At 54.3% G+C, this 19,541-nt stretch overlaps 4 protein-coding genes across 4 annotated transcripts in view; 2 read left to right on the top strand and 2 right to left on the bottom strand.

Moving 5' to 3' along the window:
• Nucleotides 1–7,110, bottom strand: part of GUITHDRAFT_165184 (hypothetical protein) — a gene marked incomplete at its 5' end in the record, with an annotated part of 9,192 nt that extends 2,082 nt beyond the window's left edge. Inside the window, 22 exons of the mRNA XM_005825465.1 lie at nt 78–113; nt 218–370; nt 576–782; nt 840–917; nt 1,090–1,107; nt 1,260–1,331; nt 1,562–1,639; nt 1,724–1,823; nt 1,996–2,135; nt 2,204–2,224; nt 2,370–2,420; nt 2,485–2,557; nt 2,693–2,793; nt 2,899–3,060; nt 3,230–3,305; nt 3,353–3,405; nt 3,461–3,532; nt 3,631–3,876; nt 3,956–4,105; nt 4,154–4,324; nt 4,461–4,574; nt 4,663–7,110. Of these exons, the coding sequence (XP_005825522.1) occupies nt 78–113; nt 218–370; nt 576–782; nt 840–917; nt 1,090–1,107; nt 1,260–1,331; nt 1,562–1,639; nt 1,724–1,823; nt 1,996–2,135; nt 2,204–2,224; nt 2,370–2,420; nt 2,485–2,557; nt 2,693–2,793; nt 2,899–3,060; nt 3,230–3,305; nt 3,353–3,405; nt 3,461–3,532; nt 3,631–3,876; nt 3,956–4,105; nt 4,154–4,324; nt 4,461–4,574; nt 4,663–7,110 (4,620 nt within the window). The remainder of the gene's footprint in view (nt 1–77; nt 114–217; nt 371–575; nt 783–839; nt 918–1,089; nt 1,108–1,259; nt 1,332–1,561; nt 1,640–1,723; nt 1,824–1,995; nt 2,136–2,203; nt 2,225–2,369; nt 2,421–2,484; nt 2,558–2,692; nt 2,794–2,898; nt 3,061–3,229; nt 3,306–3,352; nt 3,406–3,460; nt 3,533–3,630; nt 3,877–3,955; nt 4,106–4,153; nt 4,325–4,460; nt 4,575–4,662) is intronic.
• Nucleotides 7,111–8,093: 983 nt separating this feature from the next.
• On the top strand, nt 8,094–8,956 carry GUITHDRAFT_115318 (hypothetical protein; the record flags this gene model as incomplete). The annotated part of the gene is made up of 3 exons (XM_005825466.1): nt 8,094–8,412; nt 8,509–8,779; nt 8,836–8,956. The coding sequence occupies 3 exons, from the start codon at nt 8,094–8,096 to the stop codon at nt 8,954–8,956; spliced, it is 711 nt and encodes a 236-aa protein (XP_005825523.1).
• A 578-nt stretch (nt 8,957–9,534) lies between these two features.
• On the bottom strand, nt 9,535–11,920 carry GUITHDRAFT_89338 (hypothetical protein; the record flags this gene model as incomplete). Its single annotated transcript, XM_005825467.1, has 2 exons — nt 11,208–11,920; nt 9,535–10,054 (listed from the first exon to the last, which is right to left on the bottom strand). The coding sequence occupies exons 1-2, from the start codon at nt 11,903–11,905 to the stop codon at nt 9,535–9,537; spliced, it is 1,218 nt and encodes a 405-aa protein (XP_005825524.1). The 5' UTR covers nt 11,906–11,920.
• A 7,123-nt stretch (nt 11,921–19,043) lies between these two features.
• On the top strand, nt 19,044–19,301 carry H3K9MT (histone H3 lysine 9 methyltransferase; the record flags this gene model as incomplete). The annotated part of the gene is made up of 1 exon (XM_005825468.1): nt 19,044–19,301. A coding segment is annotated over one exon (258 nt), but the record flags the coding sequence as incomplete, so codon positions are not given.
• Between the last annotated feature and the right edge of the window lie 240 nt (nt 19,302–19,541).

Raw genomic sequence — 19,541 nt, forward strand, 5'->3', positions numbered from 1 at the left:
TTGAGACCACATCCCTCCTCCCTCCTCCAACGCCCTTGGTCCTCGGCACTGCCTCCTCCCATTCCCACTCTCCTCACCTTGGTACGGCCTCGTCCCAGGATCTCCTTGGCGATCTAGAAGATCGTTAAACTCCTCCTCCCCCTCCCCCTCCTCCCCCTCCCCCTTTTCTCTCCTCCTCCTCCCTCCTCCTCCTCCCCCTTTCTCTCCTCCTCCTCACCTGCTTGTACAGCGCCACGTTGGAGGCTCCTAGGGGAGTACCGTGCTGCTGGAGCACCCGCACTGCCTGCATGGACTCGCCCGCACGGAAGGAGGAGGCGGCATGGAGGACGACGTACTGGTCGACCGCTTCCTGGCCCATCTTCTTGGCGACCTGCAACGATCATGAGGGGAAGGATGCAGGGAAGGGAGGAAGACCGGAGAGAGGACGATAGGAGGGAGAGAGAGGAATGGGGGAGATGCGAGAGGGGGAGAGGAGGAGAGGGAGGAGAGGAAGAGGAAGAGGAAGAGGAAGGACGAGGACGAGGACGAGGACGAGGACGAGGACGAGGACGAGGACGAGGACGGGTTTGCTTCACCTGCAGGCAACGTTCCCAGTCTCCCCTCTTAGCGAGCTCTTGGATGCTTTCCCCGCTCGAGCTCGTCCTCCCCACCCCAGCAACAGGCACCGACCCCCTTGCAGCGTTGGTGCTCCCCTGCCCTCCAGCTCCTCCTCCAGCTCCTCCTCTAGCGTCTGACGACCTCTTCATCATGTCCTCCACATAGCTCTCGAGCTGAGCAGAGGTCTGCAGGTGGAGTTCAGCTGGACAGCGACGGCGCCCTCTCCCTCTCCTCTCCCTCACCTTCCCGAGCGCCCGCGCCTTGTCCCACATCCCCGCACGGAGGTAGACGTCGATCGCCTCCTTGTGCGAGTCGATGCCCTGCAAGGATAGTGAGGTGGAGGGGGAAGGGGGGAGAGGAAAAGTGCAAGGAGTATGGAGGAGAGGGGGGGAAGAGAGTGAGGAGGGGAGGAGGAGAGGAGGGGAGGAGGGGGGGAGAGCAGGAGGAGGGGAGCGGAGCCAGGAACAAGGTGTAAGAGGATCAAGTGTTCACCTCAAGAAATTCAGCAGCCTGACAAAAGAAAATCAGTGAAATGAAAGAGGAGGAAACAGAGGAGCAAGAACGGAGGTCAGGAGGGGAAAAAAAGTGAAAACGTGCGAATTGTAAGGAAGAGAAAGAGGATAACGCAGGAAAATGATGAGGAGGAGGGGAAGGAGTCGGACCTGCTCGAATCTCCCGATGTCTACCAGACGACGACTGACTTCGCTCACGACTTCGGTTATTCTTCCGTGAACCTGGAGGGACGATGAGGAGAGATTCCATGAGGATATCAGAGGAGAGGAGAGGAGAGGAGAGGAGAGGAGAGGAGAGGAGAGGAGAGGAGAGGAGAGGAGAGGAGAGGAGAGGAGAGGAGAAGAGAGGAGAGGAGAGGAGAGGAGAGGAGAGGAGAGGAGAGGAGAGGAGAGGAGAGGAGAGGAGAGGAGAGGAGAAGGAAAGACAGTCATGGCCAACTGAGCATTCCTACATGATTCATTGCCAGCTCAACCGCTTTCTCCCAAATCTCTTCGAGGTATTCGAGATCTTGAGTGTGCGAGCTTGTGATCTGATTGCACGTCAGCTTCTTCCCTCCCTCCTTCTCCTCCTCCCCCCCTCTCCTCCTCCCTTTTCTCCCCCTCTCCCTCCCGACCTTGAGGTACGCGTCGATCGCCTTGCTGTAGTCGCCGCTCTCCTCCCACATCTTCCCTGGCGCCATCAGATCTTGCTGCGCGTCAGGCGCTGACATGCCCCTGCGCAACTTCATCAACGAGGAGGAAAAGGAGGAGGAGCAAAAGAAGCAGCAGCAGGGGGGAACGGGTATAGGAGGAGGAGGAGGAGGAGAAGAGGGAAAGGGGGACGATGGAGGAGGAGGAGGAGGAGGAGGAGGAGTAAGGAAGGAGGAGGAGGAAGGAGGAAGAGGACCTAGCTTTCTCCTGCTGGAGTTCATAGACCATGCCTGACCCGATGCCTGGGGAGTTCTCGTGCGACTTGGCGATGCGAATGGCATCGTCCCACTTCCTTGCATCCTTGTACATCTTGACTGCAAGCTCAGCCTTGCCGACCTGCGGGAGGAGGGGGAGGAGGGGGGAGGAGAGTGAGCGATCGCTGAAGTAGGAGAGGAGCACCAGACCTCGACGAAGATGTTCTCGGCCTACACAGACAGTCATTCGATGCAAAGAAACGATGAGGAAGGGATGGTGAGAGATACAAGAAGCAGGTTAGAAGGAGGAAGAGGAAGAGGAAGAGGCAGGAGGAGGAGGAGGAGGAGGAGGAGGATGATGCGTGTACGGTCCCACCTGCTTGAAGTCCTTCTTGTCCATATGCGAACGAGCCTTTGCTATCATCACCTGCACGTCCAGTCAATCCAGCCAATCATATCACCCCTCTCTCCTCCTCCTCCTCCCCACTTACGTCGCTGCGCGAATTCGGGTCGTGATTCTCTGCAATGCGCAGTGCGTTGGGCCAGTCTTGCTGATGGATGTACCTGGAGGTAGAGGAGGAGCAGGCGACATGAGCTATGAGCAGAGAAGGAGGAGGAAGTAAGGAGGGAGAGAAGAGAGCAGGACGGGGAGAGGGAGGCAGGACGGGGCGGGGAAGGAGAGAAGGAGAGATTTCTTACATCTCGATCGCCTCCTTAGGCTTCTTGGCATTGATGAACTCCTCCTCCGCCTCTCGGAACCTCCCCTCGTCCTCCAAGAACATAGCATGCTTCAAGTGGACCTGAACGAACAACACTAGGTCACAGGCAACAGAGGAGGAGGAGGAGGAGGAGCTTGAAAGGAGGCAGAGGGAGGAGAAAGGAGGAGGGGAGGAGGAGGAGCTTACATCAGGCAGCTTCCCTTTCATCGAGCTTCTCGCCAGCTGGAACGCCTGATCGAATGCCCCGCTCTCTGTCGCGTAGTCGATCGCCTGCTCGATGAGTCCGAACTTGGTGAGCAGCTTCGCTCCTGCTTCTCCTCCCAGGCTGACGGCCCACGCGTACGCCACCTACAGCAGGCAACAATCATGCTCAGCCTGTCCGCATCCTCCTCCCCTCCCCCTCCCCCTCTCTACCATCTTCCTTCCAACATCCTCGCCCTGCCCCTGATCCTTCTTTCCCGTGCCCGTGCCCCTTCCTCCTCCTCCTCTTTCCGTTCACTCGCTCCCTCGTCATCACCTGCCGGGACGTGTTGACGCCTCCGTGCGTCTTCGCCACTCTGATCGCATCGTCCCACATGTCGTGGGCGCGATACCTGCCGGCCGTCAGCTCCTCCTCCTCCTCCTCCCGCTCCTCTCGTACATGTTCACTGCGCTCTTCCAGTCGTTGCCGTCCACGTAGTGACGCTCAGCCTCCTGCCCCGCAAGTATCAACCGCGTGAAGTCACCGCATGCAACGGCGCGTGCTGACCTTGAACTTGTTTTCAGCTTCGAGCTGCTGGGCGAGGTGCAGGTAGGTCTCCGAGAGAAGATCCTTGCGATGCTGCGGGCAGGTCAGTTGGTAAGGAAGTGACGGGGGAAGTTGGCGGGGGCAGGAGGGAGGAGTGGGAGAGGGAGGGGACAAGGATCCGGGCTACATACCTGGGCGACTAGCCGGATCATCTGATCGTAGTGTCGGTTCTTCTTGTACATGTTGATCGCAAGGTCGGGCTCCTTGACCATGATGTAAAGCTTCTCAGCTTCTTTCAGCTTCCCTTGTGCCTCCAGCCTGCCCCGACCAGCTCTCACCTCCCAGCCCAGCGCCTCCGTCAAGAAAGAGGAATACCTCTGTGCCTGGTTCACGTAGAGGGTGTTGACGGCAGACTCGCTCATGAAGGAGACAGCCACCTTCAACCCACGTCAGCAGCAGCAGCAGCAGCAGCAGCAGCAGCCGGTGGGCTGTAGCCGTTGAGGAGGACGAGTCTACCTTGTGGACCTTCTCCCACTTCTTGATGCGGGTGTACATCTCCACAGCATCCTGCGGGCATCGAGCCTTGATGTAGTACCTCTCCGCATCATCGTAGTTCTTCGTCTCCTCAAAGTGCTGGGCGATGATCTTGTAGAATCGGCTGGCAACCTGCCGACCCGTCACTTCCATGGCCCTTCCCTGCGTCCCATCGCTCACGTCGTCGTCCTGGGTATCCACGATCTGCACCGCCTTGGACCATTGCCGCGCTTGAATGGCGGCCTCTATCGCCTTGATGTTCTGACCTGCCTCGATGAAGTGATTGATGGCTGCGTCCAGCTGCTTCTGCGAGACGAGCCAGTTGCCCCACTCCAGCTCCAGCTGCACCACCTGCAAACAGCCCCGTCATCATCGTCCTCATGCCCTCCTGATCATCATCATCAACAACAACCCCCCCTCCTCGTGATCACCCTCGTTCCTCTCCCCCTCCCCAACCTCCCAATTTCCCTCCTCCGTGATGTAGCACCTCTCGCGGAAAGTTTCTCCTCGCAAGCTCGACTGCCTTTCTGTACGCGTTGCCCTTGCGGTAGGATTCCAACGCTCGTTCAATCATGTTCAGCTTCTCAAAGAAGTTTCCAGCCTGCTCGTCGATCAAATCGTGCACAGAATCTCCTCCCCCTCCCACTCCCCCTCCTGCTTCCTCCTCTTCTTCTCCCTCCCCCTCTTACCTTCTCGTGTAGCCCGGACTTGCTAAGTGCAGCAGCGATCGTCTCGAGCATCTCCGGCGTCTGAGGATACTGTTGGTTCTGCACGAGGGCGGCAGCGCGGGCAGGCAGGCCTCCTTGCAGGTAGAGCTGGATGGCCGTCTCAATGTCTCCCTCCTTCTCCTTGAGCTTGGCAGCCCTCTCCTCCTGCCCTGTCACCAGCAGCCACTGCAGGTAGGACGTCTTGAGCTCCTCCGTCTCAGGCTTCCCCTTGCTCTCGGAGATCGCGATGGCCTCGTCCCACCGGTGCAGCTCCTGGTACATCTGCATCGCCTCCTCCACCTGCCCTTGCTCCAGCAGGATCTGCTCAGCCCGCTCAAAGTGCTTCTCCAGCTTCGCCATTTCTGATTGCACCTTGAAGTGCTGGGCCCCGTCGGGCAGCCCGGACCTCTCTGCTTCCTCCGCGATCTCGTTCACCTTGCGCAGGTACATGGCCTTGGCCGTGTCCCCGAGGGCCGCACAGCACCGCTCAGCTATGAAGAGACGGTTGTCCTGCAGTGCCAGCTGACACAGGGTGGACCACATGGCCTCCGTCTCCGGGCTGAACTCCAGCTGCTCGAGCAGCGTGACAGCCTTCTCATACTCCTTGTTCTCGATCGAGCTCCCGAACTCAATCAGCGTCTCGTCCAGACGGTAGGAGACGGTGTTAATCCCTTCGTCGACGATCACCTCGGTCCTGCCTCCAGCCCTCTCGATGTCCTCCACGTCTCCCTTGATCTGGAAGATGGTGACTCGCTCGGGGGCATCGATGGAGTACCAGACACACAGGTTGTCGCGGTTCTGGGCGACCACAACATCACTGTTGGGCACCCACTGCACGTAGCTGCAGTAGTTGAGGAGGGTTGACCTGGTCTGAGAAAGGAGGTCGAACAGGTGTAGTTGGCGATGTTTGTCCCGGTAGAGCAACTTCGTTGCCGACGGGTTCAGCTCCAGCCAGTCGACCTTAGCATCATGATTGACAGTAGCTACAGTGTGACTGGTTGTCAGATCAAGCACGCGAATGGTCTGGAAATCCATCAAGTATGCGATCTTCTTGTTCTCCTGCTCTCCGCTCTGCTCTCCTAGAGACTTCGATTCGTTCAACCGGCACGAGATGTAGTGAGGAGACACATGCTCTGTCCTTGCTGAGCCCAAGATTTCATTCCGACCGTACTCCACCAGCGTCAGCTCGCCTGCATTGTAGACCATGCAGACAGAAGGGTTTTCGAAGATGAACCTCTCTGAACCTGAACCACTCCATGGTACCTCAGATAGCTTGCATGACTCAAGGTTGCCGATGAGGAGAGTTTCGGGAGTGTGGGCAACGAGGTATTGATCTTGGTATATGTTGATCTTGACGATCTCATATTGGAAATGAGACTTGAGAACTATCCTGGTTCCCGACGACAAACGTTTCACAATCACCTGAGAGAGAGAGACATATGTGAACTCAAACTTCCCCTTGTAACGATAACGACGGAGACAGGCATCGTAGCAGTCGATAGCACCAGCAAGAGTCCCAACACACAGCCTCGATCCGTCCTGCTTCCATGACATTGCAGTGACAGAGTACATGTTCTCAATCTGCTTTATCCCTGCTTCTTCCCACAGGTTCCTCCGAATGTTGAGATTGAAAACGTGCAGTCTGTTGAATGCACCAACAACTGCACTCTCACCTGACGGGTTGAAACAGCAGGCGGTGAACTCCTTGAGATTCGCAATATCAGACGAGTAGTCGAACAACTGATAGACCCCGCCTTCGATGTCATAGAACACAATCTTGCCATCGTTGCCACCAGCTATGATGTTCTCACCCCAGGCAAGAGCTTGCGGTACACAGGTGTGCATCGCCAGCCTCACATGAGCTGGCCCTCCACTCTCATCGAACGAGAAGCGATAGATCGAGCCGTCGACATGGCCAGAAAGGATTGAGTGCCCGTCTGGGCTCGAGCACAAGGACGTCACGTACGAGTCTGTGCTGTACAACTTCTGCGCCTTGTTGGATCGGATAATCCCAACCTTGACTGTCCCGTCAGTCAGCCCGAACACCAGCTCGTTGGGCTGCTCCATCGGCCAAGTGAGACAAGTCACGCCCGCATTCGATTGAAGGAATTTGTTGCAGATCGACTTCTTCTCTCCCCATTCCAACCCCAGTTTGTAGATGAACACAATGTTGTCGCTCTGCGCAACAGCAAGACGAGTTGAATCCGGGGAGAAGGCCATGCCCGTGACCATGTAGTTCTTCGGGCCATTCGCATCAGCAGGCTTGGTGCTGAACTTGTCTTTCTTCTCGCCAACCTCATCAAACAGGTGCACAACACGATCAGAAGTCGAGGCTGCAAGCCTCCTGTTGTTCGGTGACCAGCATAGCGCTGTGATCCGCGCTATCTCCTCACCTGGCGCCTGCAGCGTCCGTAGATGCCGCAGCTGCATATTTCGAAGCCGTCGGTTGCTACCACCCCTTCGTTGCAATGAGTGTACCCCACATAAGACCACCCCTCACCCTCATTTCCCTATTGTTTTGTATCACATGTACCCGTACTTTGACACCCCCACCCATGAAAAGATAACTTCTGCAGTCGTGTACCCCTGTCAATCCTTCATCAATTGCACCGGTACTGCAAGAATGACTACCCTACCCTCTGTGTAGAAATGGACATCAGAGTGTCTGAAAGGGACGGGTACTTTGCAATCCCTACCCACTCGATCCATGGTTTTGACCTTGGGGTGGTGTAACCCCACCCTTGGAATTCTATCTTTCAGGAGACAAATGACAAGGTGGGTGGTTGTTCATGGTTGTGAATTTCCGGTAGAGGCAAATCTGCTCGTTGTTGTGGAGGGTCTTTGCCCGAAAAGAGGTACAAATATTTGAAAATTCAAAAAATATCAAATGTACATGTGACCCCTTCCGAAATTACATGTATAAATCTCACCGGTACTTGATCCTTTGAAAAATCATGGTGGGGTATATGATGTACCTACCATATTACGAAAGGTGAAATTCATCTGTCAAAGGGGGGTAGGGGTGAAAATGAGCGAACGAAAAGGAAAGAGGTAAAAACAAGAAAAAAAATTGGATTGAGTTTGTTTTGAGAGGCCGCTCAGGATAGTTAAATGCGGGTAGGGGTGGTAAAAAGAGTAGATTTGGAGGGTGGGGTACAGGAAACTACAGAAAAGGTCTGTTTTAACTAGGGGTTCTTTAAGGCTAAAATCAGGGGTGATGAAAACGATTCAGTCGCGATGGGGTTATAGTGTGGAGTGGGGGTGGGGTGGCTACAGCGGCTACTAAAATGGCCGAAGGCAAACAAGAGAAATTTGTGTTGGTTGGAGACGAGGAGGAGGAGGAGGAGGAGGAGGAGAGGTATGTGGATGCAGAGAGCAGATATGAACGTCCTCTTTCTGCTCCAGAGTTTCCTATGTCTGATGATGGAAATAAGCTGTTTGAATCTTGCGCAAATGAAGTTCAAGGAAACGAAACTGGAGAGAACAAGAACGATGTCGATGATTTACAAAAACCTGCAAGATGCGTCGATTGTCAAGAATTCTATGCCTCTGTGGACAACCGATGCAGCCTCTGCGCGAAGAAACATTGCGATTCGGCCCCTCAAGAAGACAAGGAAGCAGAGGCTATCAGCGCTGTAGGGTTGGATGACCCCAATGTGATTGCCGGATCAGCTGTCGTAGGGGCTGGCATCGGCCTCTTAGCAGGAGGAGGATTGATGGCTGTTGCAGGAGGTATTCATAGCATCCCATGCTCCTAATCTGTTTGCTTGCTCTGTCAACACTCTATGCAACTTTGTAATGATGTGCCTGTGACACACGTGCTTTTAGCTGGTATCGGCGCGCTTGCTGCCTCTCGCAAGGGATACTGGGGTGATCAAAGCCGTGCAGCTGGTAAGCACGTCGTAAACGCTGCCAAGGCTGCCAAGGATGTCGGAGACAAATGGAAGATAGCTGAGAAGGCCAACGCTGTTGCAAGCGATGCCAACAAGAGGATACAGGATGCCAAGTTGAAAGACAAGATGGATAATGCCGTCAGAAGGACGGACGAGTTCTTAACTGCATCAGCGAGAAGAGCAGATGAATTGATGGTGACTGCAAGGTACTTTTTGATCCTTGTGATACAAGATTGGTTTCTGAAGATGACACTGTCATCAGGCCAAAGATCAACCGGTGGTATGAAAGAGCAAGACAGGTTGCTGCAGAAGTCAGCAACAGTGCACAGAGTATTGTCAACAGCAAGAAGAAGCCTCATACGGAAGAAGTGACGGAAGTCTAGACCTACCAAAACTCTGAGCTTATCAAAGTTGAACGACTATTGTAGTTCTAGTTGATTGATCCGATCGGATGCTCAGCTTCATGGCGGTGGCTGCCAGGTGTGAGGTGCCGTTTTATCGGCGCAGCGTTAGCTCTGCGGCGAGCATCCTTCTTGCAGCTTTGGTTTACACGTAAACTTTTGCATTCACGGCACATCCGGCGGCGGTATCGGCTGCCAAGGCTTCGTCATCCGATTCGGCGAAGCCTGCGCCTGCCGGGCCGCAAGCCAGTGCACCAAACCCGCCCCCATCCCCATTTCCCCCCTCCTCCTCCATCCTGGGAAGAGCGCTCGCCGCCCCTTGAACCGTTGACTTGCCAAGTTAGTACCGGTGGCATGTGTGCCGCAGCCTGGCAGTCCGCATGCCCCGCACCGTCAGTGCTGCCCGGAGAAGTTGTAAAAATTGGTGGTCCTGAGTGCCCATGGCATTACTGAGTCAGATGTGTTTGTCTGCTGTGCTTGGGCATCATTGACATTTCAAGTACACTCTGAGGTGTAGATCAAGTTTCTTGCTGTATGCAATCGTGTTGAAAGTTTCCTCGTCAACTTGGTCTTGGCCGCAAGTTCCGCATCGATTGGCAGTGCTCTTGTTTGCGAGTGCAAAGAGGGAACGACGTAGGAGAATCTGGGATGCAAGAATAATGCCGGTGGGACCGAGAAGAGTCATCGGCGAGTGACCCGTCTGAAGGATTCTGTGGGTGTACAGGACGAGACTGATGCTGACAAGAGCCAGCAAGAAACTCAGAAGCGAAGGACTTGTGCAACCCATGACAAGGATCGGAGAGCAGCGGCCACAGAGGTCCAGGTCGAGAGTGTGGGTGGACTGGCTGTTCCCGGAAAGCCCAGCATTCCAAGCTCGAGAGCTCGTCGACGATCCCAACAGATAGGCTCTCCAGGTTTTTGTTGTCAAGATGTAGTCTCCGCAGGCTTGTGAGTTTGTCAAATTTGCCATCGGGGAGGCTTGAAAGCTGATTATTATCAAGGTACAGGCAGCACATGCCCAAAAGACAGTCTTGAGATCTGATTGTAGTACAAGTGAAATGTCCACAAGTTGGTGAGTCTCTGAAAGATTCCCTGCAGGAGACTTGCAAGCTGGTTGTATGCTACATACAACCGTACCACACTTGTCAGCCCATCACAGTCCAACTGGAAACTCCAGGTTTAAGACTTAGTACCTGCAAGCTTGTGAGCCCATCGAAAGTCCCATCTTCAATATGCAGAATACCTACATGATCCAATTCAAAACTTCTATAGCCCCACTGTTCAGTTCCACAGCTACCCCCACAGTTCCCCTCCCTCATAACAAGCCCTCATCTGAGACATGAAACTTGCAGCCCTCACAGCTCACATTGCCTGCCGCCTCGGCTTGCGGGAAAGAGTACAAGCCACAGCACACACACAGTGAGTATTTTTTTCACGTTCTCTCCTTGACCCGTTCGCAGCAACAGGATGTTCGCTGCTTCCTTTCCCTGCTTTGCGCAAGCGAGAAGTATCTCTTTTACTCAAAAGTGGAAAGCGAAAGATAGTTGGAGTAGCAATCCAGGCAGACATATTCATCATCTTTTTGAAACAAACACAAACTTAACGCATTGAAGGACTAACACAAGTACATGACTGATCAACTTGATTGAGACGCCGTGATACTGATGATCGGGTCGGACCAGGCTGGGTGCTGCTGTCATCTGTCTTCTTTGCGTAGCATGAGCTCATCCTCAAGGCCCCTGAAAAAAGCCATCAGACAAAAAGAAAGGCAACACTGAGAAAGCAAAACTTTCACCATGGGATGAATTTCTTCTCCTCTTCATCAAACACATAGCAGAAGGCATTCCTAGGCCTCGCACACGAATCTTCATGGCTGCACACCCACACCTCATACCTACCCCTCACCATCAGCTTCCCGAGTCCCCCCATCGTGATGGTGTGGTTCGTCGCGAGCTCACTGGCCACGATCTCTCGCCAGTCATGCTGTATCCGGCAGCGGAGGTAGTCCGGGTGGAGAGTCCAGGTTCGCGGTGGTGGGCCTGTTGGTGTCGTGGTTGGCATGTCTGGTACTGCCGGAGTTGTAGCTGGGATATCTGGTGTTGCTGAAGCTGTAGTTGGAATCTCTAGTGATGCTGAAGCTGTAGTTGGGAAGTTGTCGCACTGAGTTTCGTTGAGGCATGGTTCCAGGTTCGCGTCGAATCGAGTAAAACTTGGCCAGGATGGGTCCTTGCACAGAAGATTGTTGCCTTCCAGGTTCAAAAAGAAAAGCGAAGACAAACCAGCGAAAGCCCGGGAGGAAACACAGGAAAGCTTGTTGGCGGCAAGATCTATCTTCTGCAAGCTCGAGAGCCCGTCGAAGATCCCTGCAGGCAGACTCTTCAGCTGGTTGAAGTCGAAATGTATCCCCAGCAAGTTAGAGCGCCCGTGGAAGATCCCCGCAGGAAGGCTCTCCAGCTTGTTCCTGTAAAACCCTAAATCCTTCAAGCTCGAGAGCCCATCGAAGATCCCTGCAGGTAGACTCTGAAGCTGGTTGTCGTGAAATTGCAAAGACTGCAAGCTCGAGAGCCCGTCGAAGATCCCTGCAGGCAGAGTGTACAGCATATTGTTGGGAATATGTATTTGCTCCACACTTGAGAGCCCTTCGAAGATCCCTGCAGGCAGACTCTGAAGCTTGTTTTGTCCAAGTTGTATCAACCGCAAGCTCGAGAGCCCGTGAAAGGTCCCATTAGTTATGTTCCGAATTTCAAGGGAGGTCAATGACAACCCCCCAGTACAGCTATCCGCACAGCTCCCTTCCCTCCACAACAAGCCCTCATCCGAGACATGAAACGTGCAGCCCCCACAGCTCACACTGCTTGCCGCCTCGGCCTTAGGACATATCCACGCCCCTAGTACAGCCCAAAGCACACACGCACACAGCATCCTCCTCATGCTCCCTCCTTATCCACTGCAACTCACCTGAGACCGGTACTATTGACTATGAACGCGCCGCCCACCCTACCCCAGCTAGCATACTGCCCACCCTACCCCAGGTAGCATACTGCTCACCTACCCCAGGTAGCATGCTGCTCACCCTACCCCAGGTAGTAAACTACCCACCCTACCCCAGCTAGCAAAAAGCCCACCCTACCCAAGGTATCGATTTGATCGCGTTGACTCTCGCGGTCCTGGTCTCGGAGGACCGTGTGGTAAAGACTATTGAATCGAGAGCCGCATTTCGGAGATTATGTTGCGTCCCTAGAAAAGATACAAAGAGAGAAGTTGTGGAGTCCGAGTCTCTGAAACTCCTTCTGCCAATGCCTGATTTTACGAGGCGAGTGTGCTCGAGCAGCAAGGGGCACTACCCCTAATCCTTCCCTTAGCCTATATAAGGATCAGCCTCTTCAGCTACAAGGGTCTCTTCTCTCCTCATGTTGTATGCCACGCTGATGTAGCATCGCTAGTGACTCAACGTCACTACACACTACACCTTTATGTTGTAAAGTCTGTCAATGGCGATACTCAGGCTGATCAAGCGAATCTGAAAGCGATTCGAATTTCTGGAGAAGCGAAAAAAATTGTTTCAAAAGTGTATGGAATCTGTATCACTCTTGCAAACATGCCAAAGGGATTCTGCTCCTTTTGAGAAACTGACAGGAGCAAAATTTAACGGAGCAAATTTTGCTTTGACCGATTCATCCAAAGAAGTGTGATGGAACTGAGTTCCTTCTTAGATAGTCGGTGAGAATCTTCGATGGTTCAAGGCCGAAATGAAATATTCGAGAAATATCTTAAGGATTTCATCTCGTGGCTCAATCAGGGAGAAGGGCAGAGAGCTCAAGTGATAGAAGTGGGCAGTTTGCCAAGACAACGTATGTCAAGAACATAAAAATATAAGAAACAAGGCGGTGACGAGATGAAATCAGATGGGCTTAGATTTTGGCTGTAATTCGATTGTTTAAGGTTCGCAAAACACATATGACTAACAGCAGCGAGATAGAGCTCAGAAATTTGGCTAAGTGTTTTTGAGTCTTCGACCTCTGAGGCGGCATTTCACGAGTACCACCCGGGCCTCTGCTCTCATTCGCTGCAACATGTCACCCCCCGAAGCTTTATGGGTTGCAGACGTCTACAGCGAATGCTCAAGGCACCTCCACTGGATCACACAGAGAGGTGAGGTGTGGTGAAGTCGAGTTTACTAGCGATGATGCTAGCTCAGCGTGGTATACAACATGAGGACAGAACAGACCCTTGTAGCTAAGATCCTTATATAGGCTAAGGGAAGGATTAGCTTCTGCTCCACTTCTTACCAGGAATGAGGAAACCACCCGTACTAGAGAGGCTCTCTCTGCCAGCTGGGGTCATCCTCTAGAGCACATCTAGCCGTTCAATGCTTTCAGTCCTTTGAGAGTCCTTCGCCTGACTTTGTTGACGATCAAGGCTAAGCCTAGCCTTGAGTGCTGTCCCTTACCTTGCCAGGGTAGGCCCCAATCTGAGCTCGCTGTGCTAGGGCTTTGATCGTGACTCTCCAGCTGCTGCCTTCTTGGAGAGTTCTCTCTCAGAAGATTTCGCTTTCAACTTACCGACGATTCCTGTCATCTGACTCTTGCTCACGAGTCTTTCAAGTTCAGACTCTGCTGTCATACGCCGCTCCCCCGCGGCTACTTCGAGTACTAGGCGGCTCAGCGGCTGCCAGCTTAGGACATCGTAAGCACGACTCCCAGAGGAACGAGTTTGCTACGGTTTGAATCATTGGCATCGGAAGTCACCCATGACTTCCAGGAAGGGAACGTATATCATAACGTTCCACAGCATCGCCTTGCAAGGCACGTTGCGACAAAAGCCTCTCCTGTCACAGTCAAGTTACGGTACTATGATAAGTTGAGAACTTGAAGTACTGTCCCTCGGACCGTACCGTGAACCGAACCGTGACACACAGTTGCCAGATGGTCCGATCGTGACATCTTTGTCATTTGGCAGCCGCCCGCGCTACGAGCCCGCCGGCCGGCCGCGGGCCGGGCTCGGGACCCGAAAAGTGCGGGCCACACGGCGGCGCGGCCCCCGCGCTGAGCAGTGACTCGGAGGCCGCGTGCCGCAGTCCGTCACTGTCAGTCATGCGGCTCAGCGGCTCAGCTGCCACCGGGCACATCCGAGTCCGGGGCCCGGCGGGTCCGAGCCGCCGAGCCCGACGGTCTGACTCGGAGACGATCCAATCAGCCGGCCCCCGGGCCCGGGCCCGGCGGCCGGCCGGGCGGCGGCGGCCTCCGAGTCAGACTCGGTCTCCGACCTAATCCGCGCCAGTCCGAGTCGCCGGGGCGGTCCGATCAGGCACCGTGCCACGCCGATGCCATGATACTCAGTGATTTTTCCACTCAAAAGTTTGAGTAAAGACTCAAAAAAATCCCGCGGCCGCAGGCGTGACTCACTGAGTCAGGCATCAGTGATCAGCCGCACGGCGCATGCCTCCGAGGCGGATCCGAGGACCAGGTGACCACCCGTACTAGCAGTCTCCCGTACGGTGAGTGAACTCGGGGTAGGGTCTCGGAGCCTTCGGCGATCGGCCGGGAGCCTGAGGTAAAAGTCAAAAATGTACCCGGCAAATAATTATTGGCGCCGTGTGATGACAGGTGTTGCAGTGTGCCAGTCAAACACGAGCGGAGGTGGGGGGTCACTGTACTATCGCTGAATCACTTAGTGCGAGCAAAGGAAAATCTCCCAGCCTTGCACCCCCCTCGGCCTACCAGGTTACGACCCTACCAATATCTCAAACGCACCGGCTCGCAACCTACGACTCTCGAGGTACGAGAACTGAAACCGTGAGCTGGCAGGACAGAGAGGCCATGCAGGCAGGGGAGGAGAATCCTGCAAGCTTCCGAAAGAACCGGATCAGGTTAGACCCAGCCAGGCTCGAGGCCCTCTTCTGCTACAAAGAAAGCGAGGCTGCTAAAATCCTCGGTATTTCCCTCACTGCCATGAAGCGCGCATGTAGAAGGGCGGGGATCACAAAATGGCCTTACTCGAGGTCTCGAGCAGGATGCAGACCAGGCCTGCCGTCAACCTCTACTCGTTCCTCGTCTCCTGCAACATCATTGGGAGAGATGGGATGCGAAGAATGGGGGTGGGGGCCGGGTGAGAGCCCGCTAGAAGTGGAATGGATTGAATGGTACGTGAATCACAATGTGGAGGAGGACTCTGAGGCCTCTTGTCCGTTCAAGATAATTTCTTCAGGTTTATGAATGCTTTCTTGGGCATAGAGGTCGAAATAATATTGTATTTAATCTCATTGCGTGTTTGGTGGATAGCAAAACGCCCTTCAGCAGGTTTCTGCACATGCAACAAGCAGTATCCAATCCCCCACGAATGATTGTTGTATCCGGCGATGACGTGGGCTACCAAACCCTCCCCAGAAAGAATCAATTCTTTAAGCTGCAGCATCCCTGCCATGCTAGGGGCTAGAGTCTCAGGCTCAGGATGCAACAACCTTCCATCTCCTCGCTCTGTACTGAAGATATCGTTGCCATGGCTAATATCAGGTCCTGATATCAATATGTAATGGAAAGTCACGATCCATCTTCAGTCACTTTCACGATCCATCTTCAGTCCCCGTCTGTCACGATCCATCTTCAGTCACTGTCACGATCCATCTTCAGTCACTGTCACGATCCATCTTCAGTCACTGTCACGATCCACCATCTTCAGTCACTGTCACGATCCATCTTCAGTCCCCGTCTGTCACGATCCATCTTCAGTCCCCGTCTGTCACGATCCATCTTCAGTCACTGTCACGATCCATTTTCAGTCACACCGTCTGTCACGATCCATCTTCGGCTGCCTCCTCCTGAAGCCTTCCAGCCTGACAATTACACCAACACTTGCTGCAGTAGCACGATCTCGACGGCCCGGCCGGCACCGCCGTGACATGAATGGCAGTGACTCGAGCGGACTTGCAACTTCACTTGACATTGGAGTTGCATTCGAGTTTGTCAGGTTCCAAAGAGAGGAGGGAGACAGCCAAAGTGGCCCACAAATCTATGTTCATCGAGAGAGAGAGAACGTTGATTGTTGGAACTTGCCAGTATCTGTGCGGCAGGCTGGAGTCCTGACGTTGGAAGAAGTGAAAGACATGTGATTGAACATAAGGAGCAGGAACCCAACCTTGAAGACGTGAACGCTGGCACCGTCGTGGCACTGTGTTGGAGCACTGAACAGCCTGTGTGTCACAATGACGATTCAGATGATGGCGTTCGTCAGCAGTGACGGTAAGAAGCTTTCACTCAATCATGAGTGTTTGGGGCCCGGCCTGCCACGGTACTGGCACGGTACGGTATCACCCCGCGTGCCACGGTGACGGTGCCACTGGTCAGCAAACGGCCATAGCCCGGGCCGGCGGGGGGGACCCGTCTGACCAGTGACGGTGAGGTCGGCCACCGGGCCGGGCCGTCCGGTGCCACCGTGACAGGGGCTTCCGGCGGGAGCCGGCCCGGCTCGGAGTCCGGCCCCTCGGCGGCGGTCACGGTGCCCGGCCGCGGCTCAGCGGCTGCAAATCCCGGCATGGCGGCGCGCCGCCATGACCGTCTAGTCCGAGTCAGTACCAGCCTTCAAGGGTGACGGTGCAGTGCGGCCCGGCGGCCTGGATCATCGCGGCCGGGCCGGGCGCCGAGCCGCGGCCGCTCCGCCGTGACTCGCCGACTCGCCGAGTCGCGGCCGCCGCCGGGGAGTCGGATCGTGGCCAAAAATAGACCGTTACCATGAAACGGTTTTGTCATTTGACAATTTGAGGGTAGGTGGAGTACCCCACCCATCTTATTGTGTTCTTTATCTTCCAGGTATTACCATTACCCCCAAATCTAGCCCACTTTTCTGGATAATGTCCCATACCAGTACCCAACCTGTATGTGTTCCGCCCACCCCCATGGAATAGTACCCTTACATTCTCACCCACCCCTTAAAAAATAATACCCCTTGAGAGAAAAGTCAACCCACCCCGTGGGTAGTCGCTTCATCCGCGGGCAAAGGACCCCACCCTATGAACTCAAAGATTTTGTACCCCTACCCCATTTCAATCGTTCAACTACCAGGGTATTCCAATGAAGTCCGAATTGAGGATTCAGTTGTACCGGTACTCATGCTACCCCACCTCACCATGACTTTAGCCCCCTCACCCACCCTATTTCCAATCACCCTACCCTTCATTTCATGCCCGACTGTTACCCTGCCTATTGATTCGCACCCCACCCCGCGATTCAATCACCCCACCCCATCTTTCAGTGTAGGCTTGGTAGCAATCATAGATGATCGACCGGTCCATTTTTGTACACCCACCCCTCCTGGGATCCGAAGAATGCATTCGCTGCTCGGAGCCCATGGTGGAGGATCGGGGGAGAGAGAGCGCCGGCATGGGACTCTGTTAGCCTTGTCATGGGACAAGAGTCTTGCTCTCCATAATCTTCTCCATGCTCTACTCCATCACTAGCTCTCCCTCAGTACCTAGAGTCCGAGGCAGTGTGTTGAGGCCGGACGATTGTGTTAGTAGCCTGTTCATGAGCGCTAGAAGCATGAAGTAGCTCCATGCGGTACCTGATCCGATCATAGGGTCAGTCCGTAGATCAAGAGTGCAGGAGGGGAGACGACCTAGAGTGCTGTTGCCATGCGGTGTAGGGGGGCTACTACGATTTAGAGGTGGGGAGAACAATGCGCCTTTCCTTTCACAGATGAATGCCCAGGTTGAGAGAGCCGCTGTTTGATGTTTTCCTGCAGGTTATGGAAAAAATCAAGTTGTCTTGAAAGGGCAACTAGTCTTCCGAGCATATCTGCTTTGTGGGGCCTCGGGGATCGTGAATCCAAGTGTTACTGATTCGTGCAGTTCCCTCTCAACATGTCCGCGTTTCCAGAGTTCCCGTTAACTTCAAGATATCTGGTTCTGCCATGTGCAGCATGCAAGCAGATGGACTATGTCTTGTACAAGCATCCCTTCTTCAACATTGGGATCTGCGAAGCTTGCCTGGAAGATCAGATCCAGGTAAGCTTCTACGGAATCAACTCGCTCTCGGAGACGGACAGGGCCAACTTTCACTGGGAGCTCGACGTGGATGGCACGGAGCTCTTCTGCAGATGCTGTGGAGAGGGGGGTGAGATCTTGCTTTGCGATGGGTTCTTTCCCATCCTTGCGGGGCAGAAGGGGATCCATGGGAATGGCAAGTGCATGCGAGCTCTTTGTGCATCCTGTATGGATGAATGGTCAACGTCAGAGACCCAGCGGGAGGAATTCTTGTGTCCTGACTGTGAAGTTCGATCTCGGTCAGAGTCAACGCTGATCACCAACATACAACGACGACAATATTCAGCATTCATCGGAGTGCACATGCTGTTCAGCAACGAGCGCGTGTGTGACATTGCTGCCACGTACAGGGTCGATCCCAACGCGCTGATCAAGAGAAATGAGAGCACGCACCCCAAGGTGAGCAAGAGTACAGTACTGAAGAGGGGATCGCTGGTGCTGCTCCCTCGGCCTCATGAGCACTCGAACGAGAGGGAGGATGCGGAGAGGAAGGAGAGGAGGAGAAAGTTTGAGAAGGAGCTCTTGAAGTTCTTGCGGAAGATTGCCCGCAGTGCTCAAGAGGAGATGATGATGAAGTGTAAGCCTTCCATGGTTCGGCTTCCCATCAAGAAGGCAAGGGTGACAAGGATTCTATGTGAGGACATCAGCAACGGGCGGGAGCACCCGTTCAAGATCCCCCTGGTCCTTGACTCGGACGTGGAGTACGAGGGGCACCCTCCGGAGATCCCTTCCTTCACCTACATCAAGAATAACATCTTCGGCCCGAGCCTCAGCAAGTTGCCAAACCTGATCGGGAAGATCGGGGGATGTATCGGCTGCGATGGCTCGAGGTGCAACAACAAGGGGATGACAAACCTGCGCAGTCTGTACGCGAACCGCCGGGACTTTTGGAATTGGATGGTTTGTAGTGAGAGAGAGAATTTCAGCCGGAACCTTCCTGGGCCGTTGAATCTGGAGAGCCTGGAGGAGAGCATCGGCATCCAGCCCTTGTGCTCATGGGGAGCGTACATGATCAGGTCCCACAACAAGTTCTTTCTCAAGAACACGGCAGACGTGATCTTTGAGTGCAACCTCCTCTGCAAGTGCGATGCTCAGAAATGCCCAAACAGAATCCTTCAGAGGGGGATTACTTGTAGATTAGAAGTGTTTTGGACGGGACGGGAGCGAGGGTGGGGAGTTCGAGCAGCGGAGGACATACCAAGGGGAGCGATGGTTTGTGAGTATGTGGGAGAGTACATCAACGAGGATGAAGCGGACAAGCGAGCAAACGATCTCTACCTCATGGAGCTGCCATGCCCGCGCGAGCGATGGTCGTGGAGGGTCTGGATGTACCCCGAGGATCAGATGGTGGAAGACGAGAGCATGCCGGAAAAGCGCAACATGCTGTACAAGGAGGTCTAGAGCCTGTCGCCTCTTGTATGCTGCTTGACTTGATTTGGTAGATGATTGAGAAGAGGTATCGCCGCGGTGCAATGGACGGACACGTGCAAGAACCAGCCGCTGCTCCTGCTCTTTCTCTTAATCCTATTC

This window comes from Guillardia theta (genome assembly GCF_000315625.1).
Source record: "Guillardia theta CCMP2712 unplaced genomic scaffold GUITHscaffold_83, whole genome shotgun sequence".
Lineage (NCBI taxonomy): Eukaryota > Cryptophyceae > Pyrenomonadales > Geminigeraceae > Guillardia > Guillardia theta.